General features: G+C 37.1%; 1 protein-coding gene across 17 annotated transcripts in view; it reads right to left on the reverse strand.

The window, feature by feature from the left end:
* Positions 1-21,299, reverse strand: part of GPHN (gephyrin) — a 636,323-nt gene that overhangs the window by 58,329 nt on the left and 556,695 nt on the right. For 16 of the 17 annotated variants that reach the window (XM_032246071.1, XM_032246064.1, XM_032246067.1 and 13 more), the window contains one exon: positions 13,397-13,518. The exons of the other annotated variant lie outside the window; for it this stretch is intronic. In XM_032246071.1, the coding sequence (XP_032101962.1) occupies positions 13,397-13,518 (122 nt within the window). The remainder of the gene's footprint in view (positions 1-13,396; positions 13,519-21,299) is intronic. 17 annotated transcript variants of the gene reach the window in all.

Genomic DNA, 21,299 nt, shown 5'->3' on the forward strand with positions numbered 1-21,299 from the left:
TACTTGGGAGGCCAAGGGAGGAGGATTACCTGAACCCAGGAGGTGGAAGGTGCAGTGAGCTGAGCTTGCATGTGCCATTACAATCCAGCCTGGGTGACAGAATGAGACTCTGTCAGGAAAAAAAGAGAAGAAAGAAAGACAAGGGAAGACAGAAAAAGAGACAGAAAGAAGAAAGAGAAGGAGGAAGGAAGGAAATAAAGGAAGGATGCAAAAAAGAAAAGAAAGAAAAGAAAGGAAAAAAGAAAGAGGGCTGGGTGTGGTGGCTCATGCCTGTAATCCCAGCACTTTGGGAGGCCAAGGTGGGCAGATCACAAGGTCAAGAGATCGAGACCATCCTGGCCAACATGGTGAAACCCCGTCTCCACTGAAAGTACAAAAATAGCTGGGTGTGCTGGGACACGCCAGTAGTCCCAGCTATTAGGGAGGCTGAGGCAGGAGAATTGCGTGAACCTGGGAGGCGGAGGATGCAGTGAGCCCAGATTATGCCACTGCACTCCAGCCTTGCAAGAGAGAGGAAGACTCAATCTCAAGAACAACAACAAAAAGTCACTAAGCAAATATAAATAAGCAAAAAAGCAGGGGTAGTAATATTAATGTCAAAACATTATATTTAAGTTTAATATCAAATATTAAGGTTTGATGTTAAAAGCATAGAGGCAACGAATTGTGGTAAAAGAAAACTCTGTAAAGATGATACAGCAGGATACAACTGTCTCACAAAACAGGGTCTCATTTCATCCACGATTTGTGATTGCCCCACCAAATTCTTGCACACTGTTGGCACTCAGTAAATGAGCTGAATGAAACTTGATTTCAGGTCAGTCTATCCACAGTAGCTTTGGGAATTCATAATGTTTAGTTACTACAATTATAATATTATAGGCCAATAATATTGTCTGGGGATGAAAAAAAGATACTTCTAAATGTATAATCATAAATAGTACTTTGAGAAAGGATTAAGGTGTAACAATTGTGTATTCAAATATCATGTAAAAGAGAGAGCCAACTTATTTGGCATTGCTTGGAGGGCAGAATTAGGGCTAACAGATAAACAGGAAGAAAGACTGGCTCATTATAATGGAAAAACATTCTTACTTTAACAACCATCGAACAATAGAATGTGCTACTTCATGAGGCAGTAGAGGTCTTTCTCACTAAAATAATTCAAACCAAAACCTAATGGCTAAGTTGTTGCAGATTTTCCTTAATACCTCCATTGGGTAAAAATTTGGACTAGCTAACATCATAAGTTTCCTTTAATAAGATACTGTGATTCTATGGAAATACTGAAAGTTACATAAACACAATGACTATCTTCTCTTCACATATCAACTGAGGCACAGAGGGAAAAACCTACCTGAGCATTGCAATTTGATACTATCTTGTAGATAATACTCTTCTCTCTTTTGTTATTGAAATGTTCCTTATGGAACATTCGCTTATTTGACTTGAGTGAAATGAATAAAAATATCTTTTCTTCCTAAAGCCATGACATTCATCTTCAACTTGGAAGATGGCTACCAATATAATAGCATTCTCTATAGAGTTCTAACTTGATCACATGTCAAAGAACCACAAACTTAATAGAAAGGTAGAAAAAGAGAAAGGAGATGCATGTTTCAAAATAAATCTGTCAGAGAATGAACATAGCTTTCTCAAAACTATATGTACTCATCAGTTTCTGTAACGAAAGAATATATTCAGAGGATATGCCATATTTTGAACACTGTATCTTTTCAGATTTCAATCTGATTGCTTTGGGGGCTCAATTCCAAAGCAACTTAAAAAAGTTAAGATTTTTTTTTTTCTGTTTAAAATTTACATCTTCCTTAAATTACTATAATCCTGATTCTGGCATAAGATTATTTTTGCTTTCTCATGAAGATAAATGGTAAAGGTTCCATCTTGGTTTTGAATTTTATGGCATTTACCCAAGTTTAGGATTTATGAATTTCAGAAAGACTATTCAGAATGCAAATACATTTTTATTTAAAAATACTTAATATAAACACACAGATGGACAACAGCTGCTAATTAGTTTCCTGTTTCATGTGTTGTATCAACTGCAAGCTGTATCATTTTAATATGAGTGAAGATGACAGAGAGAAAAAGTTCTAGGATGTGTACATTAAGGAATATTGGCAGTTAATCATACCAGGATATCAAAAAATAGCTGAGTACATGTATTAATCATATCCTAGTTTCTTCAGAGGTTAAAGATAAATTCATTAACTACAAATCTATTCTGCGTATCTAATTCATGTATGGAATCAAACCATATACTACACATATAGCCATCATTTCATTCTTTTCCTGTCTCACTGGTGTTCTGGCACTATAGAGTCATGTAAAGAAAGAAGAAAGCATGGTTCTTGCCTTTAAGTTGATAAGCTAGTGCAGAAAACATATGAAAAAACTAGAAAAGTGAGTGAAATAAGCAATGACATTAATATCTGTTGAATGCAAATACATTAATTAAAATTAAAAAATACATATATTTTATATAATATAAAGAAATGATAAAAAGGGTGAGTGGGATAGAATTATCAGAACTGGTTTGAGACAATTAGGACAGGCTTTCTGGAACACATTACTTTTTATGAGTTTGGGGTAGGAAAACAATGTCTAAATCTACAGTAATACCTAGAGGTTATTCATAGAAGAAACAGAAATGTCAATTGCAATAGCAATGCTTAAAGATAAAGGAAGGCAACTATAACAGCTGCATAAAAAGCCTAGCACTGAGAGTGGAAAGAACCTCTTGTCATTAAATACATTTGTTAAGGTAGAAAGAATGTTCTTTATTAATCAATAGAAAATGAGAAACCTCTGCTGAAAAATGATCAGAGAATAAATCTGTCCCAGCTTGCCAAGAGTAAAAGAAAAAAATATATATCTATTATGTTGAATCAAAAATGAAAACTTTGCATTTTAAGCAGAAAAGGAGGTTCTTGCCATAAGGAAAGTAGGCAGTTTATAAAAATGACAAGAACCAATTAAATTAAGATCTAAATTATCCTTGCTGATTAGAAAACTCCTACTTTAAGAACATTAGGTAAGCAATGAATAATTAGGATGTGTTTGGTTCACAAATTGGAGGTTCTAAGGCACTGGGCTTTGCCCAAATAATCACTGTTCTGTTAAGTCTATCTTGATAATTCCTGCTAAATGTGCCAGTTTTATAAGAATCCAATTTTCTATCTCAGTACTTGTCCTTCATCTGCTTCTTGCTTTAATATAAAGAGGCAGCTTCACAAATTCGGGGCAGCAAGAGCAGGCAGTTGAAATACAAAACACCAATCTATGACACAGTCAAGCAAGCCCAGGATTTCAGTGGGGCAGGCTCCTGTTTTCCAGAAGAGGGAACACTTCTTAATGATGGGAATTTCATAGCCCACACTTCAGGCCTTGAAAGGCTAGAAGGTCTAAGTTGGCAATTCAGAAGCTATATTGCTGAGCTGTCATAAAAGTTGAATACTTATTCAATAGTTAAAATCAGTTTGAGGAATTATATAAACTCAATTAATGCTGAACTTTATTTAAAAAAATTTCCCCAAGTGGATTTTACCTATTTGGGTAATGATTACAGCTTGTTACATTCAAGAAGTAAATTTGTAAGATCTTTTCAAGCCTGAGAGAGCAGCTCCCCAATTTTTTAAATTAAAATCTTGTTAAATCTGTTTGGAATCTCTCCCAAGAAGCTTTTCTTCAGAAATATAAAATGAACCACCCAGCCACAAAGCTTTACACTGTATATTTTTTGGGGATATGCTTTAGGAATGCAACTCCACTGTCAGTACCATATTTACTGGTCTGCTCCTATGGCCAAGGCTTTTGGATTTACTTTGAAGGGGCCCTGTAAGATTCTTCTGGACTATTTTGTAATTGAAAGTTTCTAGTTTTCATGGAAAGACAGAATGTTACAGGAAAAGATGGCAGGGCTGTCTAATGTATTCCCACTAAGTGCTGTGGATATAGCGTTTACCAACTTACACTTTGTCCTAGTATTCATGGAGCTTATCTGGTGGGAAAGAAAACAACCCTGACCCAATTAAGCCATATAAGACAACAACTTCTCAAAGCAATTTTATCAGGAAACTGAGGGAAAAGAAAAAAGCATTAACAGAGAAGAATACATGTGTACAAATGACCAATATCTTAGTAACTAAGTTCTGGCTGCAACTGGCTTGGCTAGCACATATAGTACTCAGTACTTATCAACTATCTACATTTCTTTGTCTTCAACTCTTCCCTTGCAATAGCTCATGCTGTCTAGGAGGACAAAAGGAGGCTAATAGGTTATTGAACCGGCCATGGGGAAAGGAAAACTAGGACATCTGTCCCATATTTAAGTTAGATCCATTAAAAAATGGCAAAAACCTGAATAGACACTTCTCAAAAGAAGACATACAAGCAGCCAACAAACATTATGAACATATGATTAGGGATATGGTCATTCAACATATACATAGAGAAATACAAATCAAAACCACAGCGAGAGACCATCTCATGCCAGTCCAAATGGCTATTATTAAAAAGTAAATAAATAATGGATGCTGGTGAGGCTGCAGAGAAAAGAGAACACTTACACACTGCTGGTGGGAGTGTAAATTGGTTCAGCTACTGTGGAAAGCAGTTTGGCGATTTCTCAAACAATGAGAACTACCAATCCCAACACTGGGTATATATCCAGAAGAAAACAAGTCGTCATACCAAAAAGACACATGCACGCTTATGTTCATTGCAGCATTATTCACAATAGCAGAGACATAGAATGCTCTTCAATGGTGGACTGGATAAAGAAAATGTGGGGCATATACATAATGGAATACTACACAGCCATAGAAAAGAATGAAATCATGTCCTCTGCAATAACATGAATGCAGCTGGATGCCATTATCCTAAGTGAATTAAGGCAGGAACAAAAACCCAAATATGGCACGTTCTTACTTATAAGTGGAAGCTAAACACTGGGTACTCATGAACATAAAGATGGCAACAATAGATACTGGAAACTACTGGAGGAGGGAAAGAGAAAGGAGGGTAAGGGGCTTAAAACATAACTATTGGGTACTATGCTCACTACCTGGATGACGTAATCATTAGTACCCAAAACAGCATCACGCAATATACCCATGTAAAAAACTTGCACATTACCCCCTGCATCTAAAATTTAAAAAGTTGAAAATACATAAATATATAAAGAATGCATTTGAGTATAAGGAATAGAAAGGCACTGCACAACCAAGGCAGGATTACAGCCACTGTGCCTGGCCAATTTTGGATTTCTTTAGTAGAGATGGGATTTCACAATGTTGATCAGGCTGGTCTCGAACTCCTAACCTCAGGTGATCCACCTGATTTCTGTTTAGTTCTTTCTTATGACTTCTTTCTTTCTTTCTTTTTTCTTTGTTTCTTTCTTTCCTTTCTTTCTTTCTTTTTTTTTTTAAGACAGAGTCTTGATCTGTTGCCAGGCTAGAGTGCAGCGCCATGATCTTGGCTCACTGAAACCTCTGCCTCCCAGGGTCAAGTGATTCTCCTGCCTTAGCCTCCTGAACAGCTGGGACTACAGGTGCCTGCCACCACACACAGCTAATTTTTGTATTTTTAGTAGAGACAGGTTTCACTATGTTGGCCAGGCTGGTCTTGAACTCCTGCCCTCGTGATCCATCCTCCTCTACCTCCCAAAGTGCTGGGATTACAGGCATGAGCCACCACGCCTGGCCCCCATCACCACTTTTAAGTCTCTTACTTATACCCCATATGCAAAATCTTACTACCAGAAATAACAGTTGGGTGTATATGGTATTTCTACGTATAAATATTATTCCATGCATATACCATACTTATAAATACGTATTTGTTCAGTTGCTATTCAATGTGAGATAAAATTAAACATATTATTCTGCAATGTGCTTTTTTCAAATAAAATGTATCTTGGGAAAAAAGCAGAAATAGGATTCTGCTTAAAAGTATATAAACTCACATAAATTTGTGTCAATTCAGAATATCTAGGCTTTACTAGTTTCATATTTGAGCTGGGGATATCAGATTTGGTAGTTATTCATAAGCATATGGAATGAAAAGGACAGAAAGCCAAGGGTAAGCCATGGGAAGACCTAAATTTAGGGAATGAGCACAGGAAAAAGAGTTATAAAAGCTAAGAAAAAATAGATTTTGAGTGGAGGATGTGAAGATATGGAAATAGTGTGTTGCTACTCAGGAATATAAAATCGTGGTAAAAAGGCCTAACAGCTTGGTTTTCTAGGTATTTTGTGTTTATATACACACACAACATTTTGAGGCTTTGTAATCCAGAGATAATTCAACAGTGACACTGCTCTCTTCTACATAATAAATAGTCTTCAATATTTCTCTTTATTTAATCTCTTTCTTTGTAATTCTAGTTCCCAATTTGAGTTTACATTCTGGAAACTTCTAAAATATTTTTACTACTAGGAATCTGTAATTCCTCAAAAGCAAGATCCACATTTGTTTCAATTTTGTATCTTCAATAGCCTTTGGCTTAAAATTCATAGGAGAAGCATGATTGATCTTACTATATCCTTAATACTTCCTGTGATCCACAGACCTGCAGTTTGGTATCATTTTGGAGATTGTTAGAGATGCAAAATCTCAGCCCACCCCAGATTTGTTGAAGTATAATCTACATTTTCAATATGATCTCCAGATGATCCACAGGTACACAATCAATACTTTCTGGTGACTGATTAAACAATGAGTAAACAAATTGTATTGTTCTCCTTATTTCCAGTCTCCATCATTAGCTTATATGATAAATCTAGGTCAACTGATCTTTTGAAAATAATCATTTTTCAAGCAATGGGTAAAGGATTCCCAATTTAATAAATGGTACTGGGAAAACTGAGTAGCCATATGCAGAAAGGTAAAACTGGATCCCTTCCTTACACCTTATACAAAAATTAACTCCAGATGGATTAAAGATTTAAACATAAGACCTACCCTAGAAAAAATCTAGGCAACACCATTCAGGGCATTGGCATAGGCAAGGACTTCATGACTAAAACACCAAAAGCAATGGCAACAAGAGCCAAAATAGACAAATAGAATCTAATTAAACTTAAGAGCTTCTGAACAGCAAAGGAAACTATAATCAGAATGAACTGGCAACCAACAGAATCGGAAAAAATTTTTTCAATTTACTCAGTTGACAAAGGGCTAATATCCAGAATCTGCAAAGAACTTAAACAAATTTACAGGAAAAAAAGAACCCCATCAAAAAGTGGGCAAAAGATATGAACAGACACTTTTCAAAAGAAGACATTTGTGCAGCCAGCAAACATATGAAAAAAAGCTCATCATCACTGGTCATTAGAGAAATGCAAATCAAAGCCACACTGAGATACCATCTCACACCAGTTAGAATGGCGATCATTAAAAAATCAGGTATTGTATACCTGTGTATTACTATGGGCTGGATTGGTCAGAGAGAGTTTTATAAATCTCTAGTTTCAAGCTAGAACTTAAAGAATGAGTAGGATTTATGTAGGAAAAGAGTGTGTGTTAATCCAAGCAGGAAACAGAATGAACAAAAGTAGAGACGTAGAAACAAATACTGTCTAGGGAATGAGAAAGAACAGCTACTCAGGTTAGGCCAGACTGAACCTGGAGTGGATGTGGAGAAATAGGAACATTTTTACACTGTTGGGAGTGCAAATTAGTTTAACTGTTGTGGAAGACAGTGTGGTGATTCCTCAAGGATCTAGAAATAGAAATACCATTTGACTCAGCAATCTAATTACTGGCTATATACCCAAAGGATTATAAATCATTCTATTATAAAGACACATGCACATGTATGTTTACTGCAGCACTGTTCACAATAGCAAAGACTTGGAACCAACCCAAGTGCCCATCAATGATAGACTGGATAAAGAAAATGTGGCACATACACACCATGGAATACTATTCAGCCATAAAAATGGATAAGTTCATGTCCTTTACAGGGACATGGATGAAGCTGGAAACCATCATTCTCAGCAAACTGACACAAGAACAGAAAACCAAACAGCGCATGTTCTCACTCATAAGTGGGTGTTGAACAATGAGAACACATGGACCCAGGAAAGGGAACATCACACACTGGGGCCTTTTTGGGGGTTGGGGGCTAGAGGAGGGATAGCAGGGGGTAGGGGATTGGGGAGGGATGGCATTAGGAGAAATATCTACTGTAGATGACAGGGTGATGGATGCAGCAAACCACCATGGCACGTGTATACCTAAGAAACAAACCTGCACATTCTGCATGTGTACCACAAAATTTAAAGTATAATACATAAACAATAATAAAAGTAATAGTTTTTTATGTCAATTCTGCAAAAAGATACCCAAAAAAACCAAAACACACCCAAACTTCAAATTTAACTAAATTGGGTAGTTCTGCCTAAATTGCAAAGCCTTTCAAAATCTGGCTTCAAATTTCTACACAATTTACCTGTCTTATCCTTCTACCTGAACCTCTTGTTCTAATCAGTCTGGCCTAACCTGAGTAGCTGTCCATTGCTCATTCTCTAGATAGTATTTGTTTCTACGTCTCTACTTTTGTTCATTCTGTTTCCTGCGTGGATTAACACACTCTCTTTTCCTATCTAAATCCTACTCATTCTTTAAGTTCTAGCTTGAAACTAGGGATTTATAAAACTCTCTCTGACCAATCCAGCCCATAGTACACAGGTATACAATGCCTTGTCTTTACAATGATAGTAGAGAATTATGGATTGTCAATCTCAGGAAATTTAGATTCAGTTTTTATCTCTGCTACTAGTAGTATAATGCTGAGCAAGTTACTTAACATCTCTGGGTTTCAAAATCTGTCTTTCTAAGGTAAAAGACTGTAAGAACTCCAATAGTACTGTGTTCCAAACAGTGTGAGAAAACATATCTTAGGAAATGTATTTTAATATATATGTAATGTTTATTAATTAATGATTTTCAAATATAGCTGTTAATTCTCAGGTATTTGAAGCATCCCTCTTGTAGTCTTCATAGTACTATTAAATTAAACTCTTTTTAAATAACAGGTATAGTAAGCAAAGGCCAACTAGTCCAATTCACTTCAAAGAGTTACAAAATCTTACTCTTCTATTTTACATTGATTGTCAAAATTATGGCAGGAGAAAAGAATAAGAACTGAGAAACAGAATCATATAGAATTTAAAAACCAGGGCTGGGAGCGATGACTCATGCCTGTAATCCCAGCACTTTGGGAGGCCGAGGCGGGCGGATCATGAGGTCAAGAGATCGAGACCATCCTGGCAACATGGTGAAACCCCATCTCTACTAAGAAATACAAAAATTAGCTGGGCATAGTGGCATGCAACTTTAGTCCCAGCTACTTGGGAGGCTGAGGCAGGAGAATGGCTTGAACCCCAGAGGCAGAGGCTGCAGTAAGCCGAGATTGTGCCACTGCACTCCAGGCTGGGTACAGAGTGAAACTCCATCTCAAAAACAAACAAAAAAGTCCCCAAAAAACTAGACTCAAACCCTTTCTAATGACACAAATAGAGCTGTCACTTTCTACCTTTACCTGTCATAATTGAGTAAGGTTCTGTGCTTATTGACATTCTTTTTTTTTTTTTTTTTTGAGATGGAGTTTTGCTTTTGTTGCCCAGGCTAGAGTGCTGTGGCCCAATCTCAGCTCACTGCAACCTCCGCCTCCCAGGTTCAAGCAATTCTCCTGCCTCAGCCTCCCCAGCATCTGGGATTATAGACATGCACCACCATGCCTAGCTAATTTTTGTATTTTTAGTAGAGACGGGGTTTTGCCATGTTGGCCAGGCTGATCTCCAACTCTTGATCTCAGGTGATCCACCCATCTCGGCTACCCAAAGTGCTGGGATTATAGGCATGAGCCATTGTGCCCAGCCCTTAGTGACATTCTTTAGCTATTTCTCTCTCTGCTTTAAGCCTCAGGTACAGTTTGTCCCATGATTCCGCTTGTTTCCTTGGAGAGCTTTACCCGGATGCTTCTGTGTAACAATATTTGCTTTCTTTAGCAAAAGGCTAAATAGAAAAAATGAAGGAGGGCAGCCTTCATAGAGTATCAGTAGATTGTAGATTAAATATCTTGTTTTCTTTGCTAAATTCCCAGTACAGATTTCCATTAGAACAATTATAAATTTTTTCCTCCCACATTGCACCTCTGCATTCTACACTATTCACTCTGGACCTCTTCAATATAGCACTCTAAGACTAAGAAAGCCTAGATTTGCATCCATTGTTTTTTTTTTTTTTTTAATTGATCTCAGTTTGACATAAGGTATTACTATCAAAGAAAAGGGAATACACTAGAGATTTGTCCATTCACTGAATTGCCTTAACCTGTTTATAGTTTTGTTGTTCTTTTTTTTTTTTTTTTGAGACAGAGTTTCACTCATGTTACCCAGGCTGGAGTGCAATGGCGCGATCTCGGCTCACCGCAACCTCCGCCTCCTGGGTTCAGGCAATTCTCCTGCCTCAGCCTCCTGAGTAGCTGGGATTACAGGCACGCACCAACATGCCCAGCTAATGTTTTGTATTTTTTAGTAGAGACGGGGTTTCACCATGTTGACCAGGATGGTCTCGATCTCTTGACCTCGTGATCCACCTGCCTCGACCTCCCAAAGTGCTGGGATTACAGGCTTGAGCCACTGCGCCCGGCCTAGTTTTGTTGTTCTTTATACTGTTTTCAAAGTATATTTTGGAGTTAAATGTAATACCAACATTATCAGAAAATATCCACCATAAATTAACATTGTGGGCCCCAGACAAATATCAGCATACCAACATGTTAGACTTTCAATGATGTTTTGGCCTTTAGAGTACTTCAAGATAATGGCAGAATATATAGTATATTAAGTAACCTCTTTTTAAAAAAATACAAAAGTATAACAGTAAGAGGGAGAATGGACAGACTTATAGTCCCAAACAACTTAGGGTAAAAATAATTGAAAAGTTCCCTTCTCCCTTTTGATATTTCTTAGAGCTCATTAACACATTTAGAGGTAGGGCCAGAGCTACTGGTAAGAGGGAAATAACCCTAAGAATCTGGTGTTTTGTTCCAGGAAGTTTCAGGCCTGCTTGCCTTATCTTTGTGTTTTCAAATTCTTGGATTTATCCCATCTCTTCTGAGAGGCTGATTTTGGTCTTTGAAAAAGCTGTATCTGCATAGGATAGTTTTTAGGTACTTGTATCTGAAAGGATACGTTACTGCTCAGGCCCGAATTCAAATAACTGGCTTTGTTTTTCCCTTTCCTTCCTTTTTTTTTCCTTTTCTAAAGTAGGTTATTTCTATTCCCTTCCTTGGATTAGGGACCCTGGACAGGGTGATGCTAGGTAACCTATATGCTGGCTTTACAAGCATGGGCTCTAAGTTGGCTGGTTACTTACTGATGAACTTTTTTTTTTTTTTTTTTTGAGATGGAGTCTCACTCTGTTAGCCAGGCTGCAGTGCAATGGTGTGATCTCAGCTCACTGCAACCTCTGCCTCCTGGCAGCTAATTTTTGTATTTTTAGTAGAGATGGGTTTTACTATGTCGGCCAGACTGGTCTTGAACTCCTGACTTCAAGTGATCCACCTGCCTTGGCTTCCCAAAGCGCTGGGATTATAGGCGTGAGCCACCACTTCCAGCCAAACTTCTTTAGAACTAAACATCCGTGTAAATACAAATGGTGAAGATTTTAAAAAGAATGACATTTGAAAATGCATCAGCTTCTACTCCAGTGACCTCATAGAAAGAAAAAAAAAATCAGAAGGAAAGAAGAGAACTTCAAAAGGTTACATGACACAAAACCCACTACCTTTCAGGTTACTGGCAAAGTGCTATGTCCAAGGTTTAGACCAGGGGTGTCCAATCTTTTGGCTTCCTTGGGCCAAATTAGAAGAATAATTGTCTTGGGCCACACATAAAATACACTAATGATAGCTCATGAGCTAAAAAAAAAAAAAAAAATCGCAAAAAAAAAAAAAATCTCATAATGTTTTAAGAATGTTTACACATTTGTGTTCAGCCACATTCAAAGCTGTTCTGGGTTGTATGTGGCCCATGGGCCAAGGGTTGGAGAAGCTTAGTTTATTTGTTTATTTATTTATTTTTTGAGACAGAGTCTCACTGTTGCCCAGGCTGGGGTGCAGTGTTGGGGTCTCAGCTCACTTCAGCCTCCGCCTCCCAGGCTCAAGTGATTCTTATGTCTCAGCTGGGATTACAGGCATGATCCATCACACCCAGCTAATTTTTAAAATTTTTAGTAGAGATGGGGTTTTTCCATGTTAGTCAGGCTGGTCTCAAACTCCTGGTCTCAAGCAATCTGTCCACCTTGGACTACCAAAGTGTTGGGATTAGAGGCATGAGCCACTGCGCCTGGCCTGGACAAGCTTAGTTTAGACTGTGTCTAGTTTGAGCCTAAGATAAAGTTCATAGCATGCCTTGTCAGAGCATACCTTGTGAATGGTAGGTCAGAACCTCTTCAAAAGCACATTTGAGTTTTGGGAAGGTACTCATCATAAGGGAAGAAAGATCCATGATTAATGAGGTCTACTCAGTGATGAGGTAGTGATAAGGGAGAAAGGGGATTATAGGTGATGGATACATCATGGGTATTTATCACTCAGATCTGTCTCTTAGCCTTGTCTCCACTGGGTTGATGTTTGAGTATTACTAAAAGCAGGTGTAGCTCCATTGAATTGGAAAGAGTTTGAAAGATAGCCAGGCAACAGTGTTGCATGATACTGGGATGTTCAGAAAGTGTAGACTTGCTTTTGATCACATGTGAGACAGCACTGGAGATTCACAGAAATACTTAGAAAACCTAGCAGAGGGCTGAGTTAATTCAGTAGATGGGGGTAATATGCTCTTAAAGATGAGTAATTACAGTCAATGTGCTTCCCTTTGCACTTTGAAGTAGGTGAAGCCTGGAGAAACAGGTTACATAAAGATACAAAAATCAATACAGAAGTCATAGAAACAATTGTACTTAAACTTCAAATAATTAGGTAGTGCTAATTTTGACAATCTTGCTTTCTCTTCTTACCTATGTTTTTCTTGTCTTTCTTGAAAGAGGTAAAAATATGAATCAGAATAATGCCATCACCATCAGCTCCACTGGGATAAAGCCAACACTATTACAAAAAAGTCCTATGAAACCTAACACACCTACAGGAAAGTAAAGTATTTCTCTTGTTTTCAGAGGCATTCCAAGAAATCTTTATCTCTGAAGGACACAGATACCTCCATAATTCTTTGGGTTCTGAAGAATGAGGTAAGTGAAAATTATGACATTAAGTTTCTATCTCTTTAGCAGCAACTCCATGTAGTGAGTACTCCAAAAACTCATATTTGTACAATAAAAACTTTCCAGAATAACATCCAACACTTACTTGTCTCCTACAATACCTAAGTTGATTGTGGGGTAGCCATGTTCCTGAATTGTTGCTAGAAGAGTTGAACGATTGCTGTCTCGAATCTTCCCTGGTAAGAGGTCATCTTCAGGATTTAGCAGCTACAAAGCCAAAAAAACCACCACAAATTATTCTATTAGGATAATGTTGCATATTTCTAACAAAAAAAGATCCACTAAACAGAGTTTAGCACATCTAGCACCTACAACAGTATCTGGCATTTTGAAGGTGAATGCCCAAAGGATCTTTATTTTTTTTTTTAATCGCACTTTAGGTTCTGGGGTACATGTACAGATCATGCAGGATTGTTGCATAGGTACATACATGGCAAAGTGGTTTGCTACCTTCCTCCCTCCGTCACCTATATCTGGTATTTCTCCCCACATTATCCCTCCCCACCCCCTGCTGTCCCTCCCCTAGTCCCTGCCAACTGACCGCAGTGTATGATGCTCCCCTCCCTGTGTCCACATGTTCTAATTGTTCAACACCCGCCTATGAATGATACCATGCAGTGTTTGATTTTCTGTTCTTGTGTCAGTTAAATAAATATCGAAATTATAGTAGGATGAGAAAATGTTCAAAAAATTCAAAAAACACTCAGAAATTTCACCGGTGATTGAACTGCAGGCCAAATATCCTACCAGGTTTCACTCCAATTGGATAATAATGCTCTGGAGATGGCCAAACTAAATAAAACGATTATCTTTTTTTCTCCCAATATTATTTTTCAATTTGTCTTTCATTGGGAATATTTAAGGTATACATTGTGTGACATGACATTCTTAAGTTTGAACAGAATAATTGTTTGTATTTTCTTTCAAACTTTTTGGTCTATTTCCTGAAGTGGGGTCAACAGTATCAAAGAAGTTAAGCTTACATGAAGGAGAAGACGACAGATGTTTTGTCTCTGATACTAGCAAACTTAATACTTAGCTACATGTACACACAATTCCAGTATGCTGAACTTAATTAACCTTTAGAGATTTAATACCTACTATGTCTATGAAGAAAATTAAAGAAGCTTATTTTATCTTAGGATGTTCCAGTGAGGTAGTCAGATTGTACAGTTGGAAGAGCTTTGGGTTAAAACAGGGTTCAAATTCAAGTTGACAAAATTCTTTGTCTTAATTTTCTCATTTATAAAATATAGTAATAATAACTACTTTGCAAGGTAATTGTTAGCATTGAGATAATGAACACTCAATTTATGCAGATAAATGTACAATAAATGTGATTCTCTTTCCTTTCTTTATGACATATGATGTTGAAAGAACACCTGCTTTCCTCTCAATTGTTCTCATATTGTTACCCCTATATGCTAGTACAGATGAAATTAGTTTATAATGTGAACACAGACTATTAAATTATAAAATGCCTAAGAGTAAGGGGTCCTTAGTGCACACACATTCTTACAGCAATTTATGTATCAGTTTTAAGATATGCTTTGATTTCAGAAATTATAAAGTAAAAAAAAAAAAGTACTTATTTGAAGTGAGAAAACCTGGACTACTAATTTAGAAGGTTAAAGGCAAGCCTGCACATTTAAAATTTTTAAGATACTAATATGGCCAACACCAGAGCTTCATATATGAATTCTCCCAAACAGTAATCACAAGCCCCTGATCTTCCTTCAGACTCATTAGTGATATTATGTGGCTGGACTTTTGACTTTCTATTGGAAAAGCAGAAGTTTTGCAACCAACTGTCCCCTTCCAATAGACTACAGGAAAACTCTGACCATCTTATTCAGTGTCACCAGGGAGTCTTCCCTTCAAATACTGTACTAATTTAACTTAATCAGATGCCATGTGACATTGCAACCCACTTTCATTCTTACTCACTGGCAGTGCTTAGAAAATTGCTATTGCAATGCTAATATAGATTAACTTTCTGATCTTAATTAACACAGTTATTAAAGTGATTATCATTTTATAAGGGGCAAGGCTTGCAGCTCTTTAACTCCATTAATCAAACCAGTTGCTTTAGAAAGAAAACTGGTTATATCATTTTTTTTTCAAAGCAGGGTGCTGACCATTAACTAAGGTTCCTCTGTTATCAGGGTGTTTTCTTTGCTATTCATGCTCTTCTCTGTTATTTTGCTGCAAACAGTTCCAGAAATAACAGATAATTAGAGATCACTGGAGAACCAGTTATTTGTCTGTAAAATTGACATAATGAAATAATAGCTAGTTAAATGAGGGTGTAGGATTTATAGTGCATTTTAGGTAATTTCAAAGAAAACAATACAGAATTAAATAGAAGAGTATGAGGCTAAATATACTAGAATAAACTCACAACTTTCCCTTTTAAAACTGAATCTTATTTTCTGTTATACTTCCAGTCATCTTGGGAATGATGTCTGAAATGTATTATAGTTTCAAAACAAAAAGTAAAACAAGACATAACCCATCATCTCCATATCAAGCCACCAAGTTCAATTTCCTATTTTTGGTACTATCAATGGTGCCACTATCTTCCCACCTTTTTTTTTTTTTTGAGATTGAGTCTTACTCTATCACACAGGCTGGAGTGCAGTGGTTCATTCTCAGCTCACTGCAACCTCTGCCTCCTGGGTTCAAGCAATCCTCCTGCCTCAGCCTCCCGAGTATCTGGGACTACAGGTGCATGCCACCACACCAAGCTAATTTTTGCATTTTTAGTAAAGACTCGGTTTTGCCATGTTGGCTAGACTGGTCTTGAACTCCTGACCTCAGGTTATCCACCTGCCTCAGCCTCCCAAAGTGCTTGGATTAGAGGTGTGAGCCACCACAGTTGGCCACTATCTTTCCACTTTTTAAATATTTAATTCTCTTTTTCTCCTTTGTACTCCACTCTTTCCAAAGGCCTCAATCATTAAGAATATTTTAATCCATCTCTTCCTTGGCCCTACATTTTCATTCACTCTCTTACTACCCCCCAAAACAATTCTAAGCATTCATTATATTATGCCTAAATTTCTGTGAAAGCCTTATAACTGGCTGCCTTGCCTATAAACTATTTCCTTCTGAGAAATAAAACAGAAACCTCAACTTGCAAAAGTATACCATTATTTGCATAACAGCTAAACTGTACTAAACCAAGACATGTAACTTGAACTACCTTACGTTAAATTGCTTCTAATACAAGCTTGTTCAGATCTATATACTTTAAGATAAGCTCATGGACAACTTGTTTTAATAGTAACTCCACATGGACTCATATGCTCTGAACATAAGACGGATTGTGATCCACCAATTCACCTATCTTACAGATTCTGACCAGTCTCTGCTCAGACCTTGCTTAATAAATTCTACGTTAAAACTACCCCACGATCAACCCTAGTCCTCAAAATCCTATAAACACCCTCATAAAATTTTATGACTTCCCAGTTGTGAAACATTACTGAGACTCTGTTGAAGGGTAGCAGGATATGCCATCCCAAAATATGCCAGTTTGGCATAACAATTATTTTTGAGCTGAAGGCGCTGAGAAGAAAAATATAAGAAAAGGTCTCTGCCTTTCTCCTAATTTGCCTAAAAGTAGGACATAAGTTAACAAACCTATCTTTCCCAACACCCAGGAGGGATAAATCTTTGGACACTTAGCCTGCAGATGGCACCAGAGGAGTTTATATATCAAACTTTATTAACTAGCCTTTAATCTATCATTAGTTTCCCATATATTTGCTTTCCCACAAATTGCTGGCCCTAGAGACTCAAGGTCCTTTTATTTTTTTGTGTGTCTCATCACTTCTCCAAGAATGTATTGTTATTTGCTGAAGATGCTATTTTTTTTTGTTTTGTTTTGTTGTTTTTTAATTTTGAAGATGTTATTTAAGCCAGACTTCTCAGCCATCACTTCAGGAGTTACTAATTTTCCTTTGGGTATCTCTCCCCATGTATACATGGGAGATCATTATTCCTAAGATGTCACATCATTCCCAAGACGACTGGGAAGTATAACAGAAAATAAGATTCAGTTTTAAAAGGGAAAATTGTGAGTTTATTCTAGTATATTTAACCTCATACTACTCTTCCATTTAATTGTGTATTTTTTTTAATTACTTAAAATGCTCTGAAATTACTTAAAATGCCACATATACATGTTAAGTAACTTCTGTTTTTTTTTTTTTGTTGTTGTTAATATGTCTTTTATAGAGGTCACAGGTAAGAACTCTTAAGATTAGAGGAAATATTATTTTTTCCTCCCCAACATTGCCAAGGTGATGTTTTCTTTTGCTCAGAAACTTTAATATAACCATTTTGTATGATTAACAGGTTTCCCTGGTGGTCTTTGTATTAGGATTTTGGTATTAGGAAAATCCTATCAAGACTTAGGCAGGAAACCTTGCCACCAGTTTTATTATTGGTTATACTGTATTTCAGTGAGGTCTCTTAAGGCTTTTTGCTTGGGGGATTCCTTGTCTATGATGCTTAGATAATTCTAGCCCTTGTTTTGAGGTCTGATCCTTTTTTGTTGAACTCCCAAAGACAGCTGATATTGATTTTGTTCTAAGTATAACGTTTCCAGAATTGTTTGATTATCTGATTGGATGTATACTAATTTTTGTTTTTCCTACTAAAGGTCTGCTAAAGTATTGATTTGAAACTGGCCATCCTATCTGTCAATTGGCCACATTGTTTTGTGCCTATAAGAACTTTTCTTAGTTTTGCCTATGAGAAACTGACTTTGGGAGAAATTTCCTCTCTACCCATTCTAGCTTGTTGATTTTTAGAGTTAGCTGTCAGGGGTCCAACCTTTACTGTAGAGGACTTTGGATACACTGTTTAAGTGCTATTTTTCCCTTTTGAATAACCATTAGCTAATGAATTCATAGTTTCATTTAATAATAAACTTGCACTATCTCCAGGCATAACTCTGGCTTCTGTTTTGTTTTGTTTTTTTTTTTTTTTTTTTTTTCACAAATTTATCTTTCTAAAAAGCATAATTTCATCAAGGACAACTTGGAATTGCAGTGGCCATTTTGAAGTACTTTTGATATAACCACAATTATTCACTTAAAAGTACTTTTAGAGACTTAATTAATCCGATAGTCTTGAGGGAATTATCAAGAGCCTAAGACACTATTTAAACTGGCTGTAATGACCCTCCCTTTCTTTCTCATGTATTGAAATGGATTTGCTTGCATTTAAGACTTTTCCCCTCTTTTCAAAGAGAAGATGATTAGACATTTATAGTGGTCAGCTCTTTACATATTTGTGGTAATCATTTCACTTTCTTTCTCTGTCTTCTGGAAACTTAACTTTTTAACTGATCAAAATTCAATTCTGGCTATTATGGACATACCTTAGAATACCAGATAGTTCAGATAAATAGGTCTAACACAAAAAGAGGGAGAAAAGTCAATGAGCTCTGATGAAGCATGTTGCTGCTCCAAATAGCTTTTAATAAAACTCTGGGGGAAAAAAAGAGGCTTAACTGAGAGTTAAGCTAATTGCCTTGCTTACTAGGTTATAAGATAAGAAGGGAAGAGAAACATTCAGAGCTTTTAAACATAATTTAAGGAGTCGTTAAGAATTTGTTTTGGAAAAACAGAGGTTCACAAATTATATTAGAAAATAATTAATATAATATTTCCATTAAGATGACTCTGGACAGATTTGACTGGTTTAATAATTTTGGCTTAAAACTGTCCTGTGAAGCAGCTGTGGTAGCATGAGCCCATAGTCTCAGCTGCTTGGGAAGTTGAGGTGGGAGGATCACTTGCGCCTAGAAGTTTAAGGACAGCTTGGGCAAAATGGCAAGACTCTTTTTCTTTCTTTTTTTATTCTGAATGAGTTTTCCTTTTTAAAAAAAAAATTTATTTCAATAGCTTTTTGGGGGAATAGGTGGTATTTGGTTACATGAATAAGTTCTTTAGTGGTGATTAGTGAGATTTTGGTGTACCCATCTCCTGAGCAGTATACACTGCTGTTTTTATTTCTTCTCTCTCTCTCTCCTTCTTTTTTCTCTCTTTCTCGCTCTCTCTCTCCCCCCTCACGCTTTCTTCTCTTTTTTTTTGAGACAGGGTCCTTCTCTGTCTCCCAGGCTGTAGTGTAGTGGTATGGTCATTGCTCACTGCAACCTCTGCCTCAGCCTCTTGAGTAGCAGAGACTACAGGGGCATACCATTGTGTCTGGTTAATTGTTGTATTTTTTGTAGAGACAGGGTTTTGCCATATTGTCCAGGCTGGTCTTAATCTCCTAGCTTCCGAGTGATCCATCCATCTCAGCCTCCCAAAGTGCCAGGATTATGGGCATGAACCACCACAGGTTGCATATCTAAATTTTAATATGCACAGTTTGTTGAAATCAACAAATATCTAAACCAGCTATTCCATATTAACTATAGTTGATAACTATATCCCCAATTTTGAAAATTTCCTGGTCTTTAACAAGCTCATACAGTAATAAAATACTGGGCAGGTTTTAAGGAGTATACATAGACATCTTGTATGGCTATTCTTTGGGTTGCCAAGGCAACTGTCCTGCCTACCAATATGTCATATGAGATTCAAGAAGTGGACATATGTGAAAGCATATATATCTTTTTTTCTTTTTGAGAGGGAGTCTCGCTCTGTCACCCAGGCTGGAGTGCAGTGGCATGATCTCAGCTCACTGAAACTTCTGCTTCCTGGGTTCAAGCAATTCTCTTGCCTCAGCCTCCCAAGTAGGTGGGACTACAGGCATACACCACCATATACGGCTAATTTTTTTATATTTTTAGTAGAGACGGTATTTCGCCATGTTAGCCATGCTTGTCTCAAACTCTTGATCTCAAGTGATCTGCCTGCCTTGGCCTCCCAAAGTGCTGGGATTACAGGTGTGAGCTACCATGCCTGGCTAGAAACCATATGTATCAAAGGAAACTAAAACCAATACTTAAGGGAAGTTTGTACTGTGATTGGGTAAATTATGGCCTTGCCACATTAAGTGCAATTTCTTTTGCCCTTTCTGAAAATAAATGATTTTTTTTTTTTTTGCTATTGTTTTCTGGGTGTCTGTGAATCTCAAGCCTTCAGGAGAGACAATATGCTTTATTTATCTCTTTTGTCACCAATTTCCACTATAATGCCTGGCACAGAGGTAGCAATTATCTGTTGAACAATACTAACCTATAGAGTCATAATAAAAACTAACTTTGAATGGGAAAAAGGGAGGAATGTTGAGCTATATGGGACCAGAGATTCTAGAATTTAGAAGCATTATTCTCTTGGAAAACTGTGGTATACTTTAATATAACAGGCCTGTTTAAGTAGGGGAATGAGTCATGCAGAACTAGTCAAAGCCTCTTCAAGAATAATAAGCTCTATGGGGGCAGGGAAGTAAGATTACAAACTCTTCCCTAGATTTCATGATATAAGTACCATCTCTATTCTCATACCATCACCTTAGCCTACTTCCAGTAAATAGTTTTAATTGAGTGTAAAAGGTGGCTTAAAAAAAAAACAAACTAAAAATATGCTCTGTGGGATAATTGAGAGAATGAGTCTGGCCCTATAAAAGCTGGACTCATGAGAGGGAAATATGAGCAATATAGCTTAAACAAAGTTTCCTATTAACTAAATAGTTATTTATGAGTGTGTTAATTCTTATTTTACTTTATTTCGAGAAAGGGTCTTACTCTTTCACCCAGGCTAGAGTGCAGTGGTGCCATCATAGCTCACTGCAGCCTTGAATTCCTGGGTTCAAGTGATCTTCCCTCCTCAGCCTCCCCAGTAGCTAGGACTAAAGGCATGTGCTACCATGCACAGCTGTTTTTAATTTTTTAGTAAAGGTAGGGTCCCACTATGTTGCCCAGGCTGGTCTTGAACTTCTAGTCTCAACTGATCCTCCCTAAGTGTTGGAATTACAGGTATAAGGCACCACACCTGGGCCATGAGTGTGCTAATTCTGTTTTGCTT

This window comes from Sapajus apella, unplaced genomic scaffold (genome assembly GCF_009761245.1).
Source record: "Sapajus apella isolate SASKATOON/1434 unplaced genomic scaffold, GSC_monkey_1.0 scaffold59, whole genome shotgun sequence".
NCBI lineage: Eukaryota > Metazoa > Chordata > Mammalia > Primates > Cebidae > Sapajus > Sapajus apella.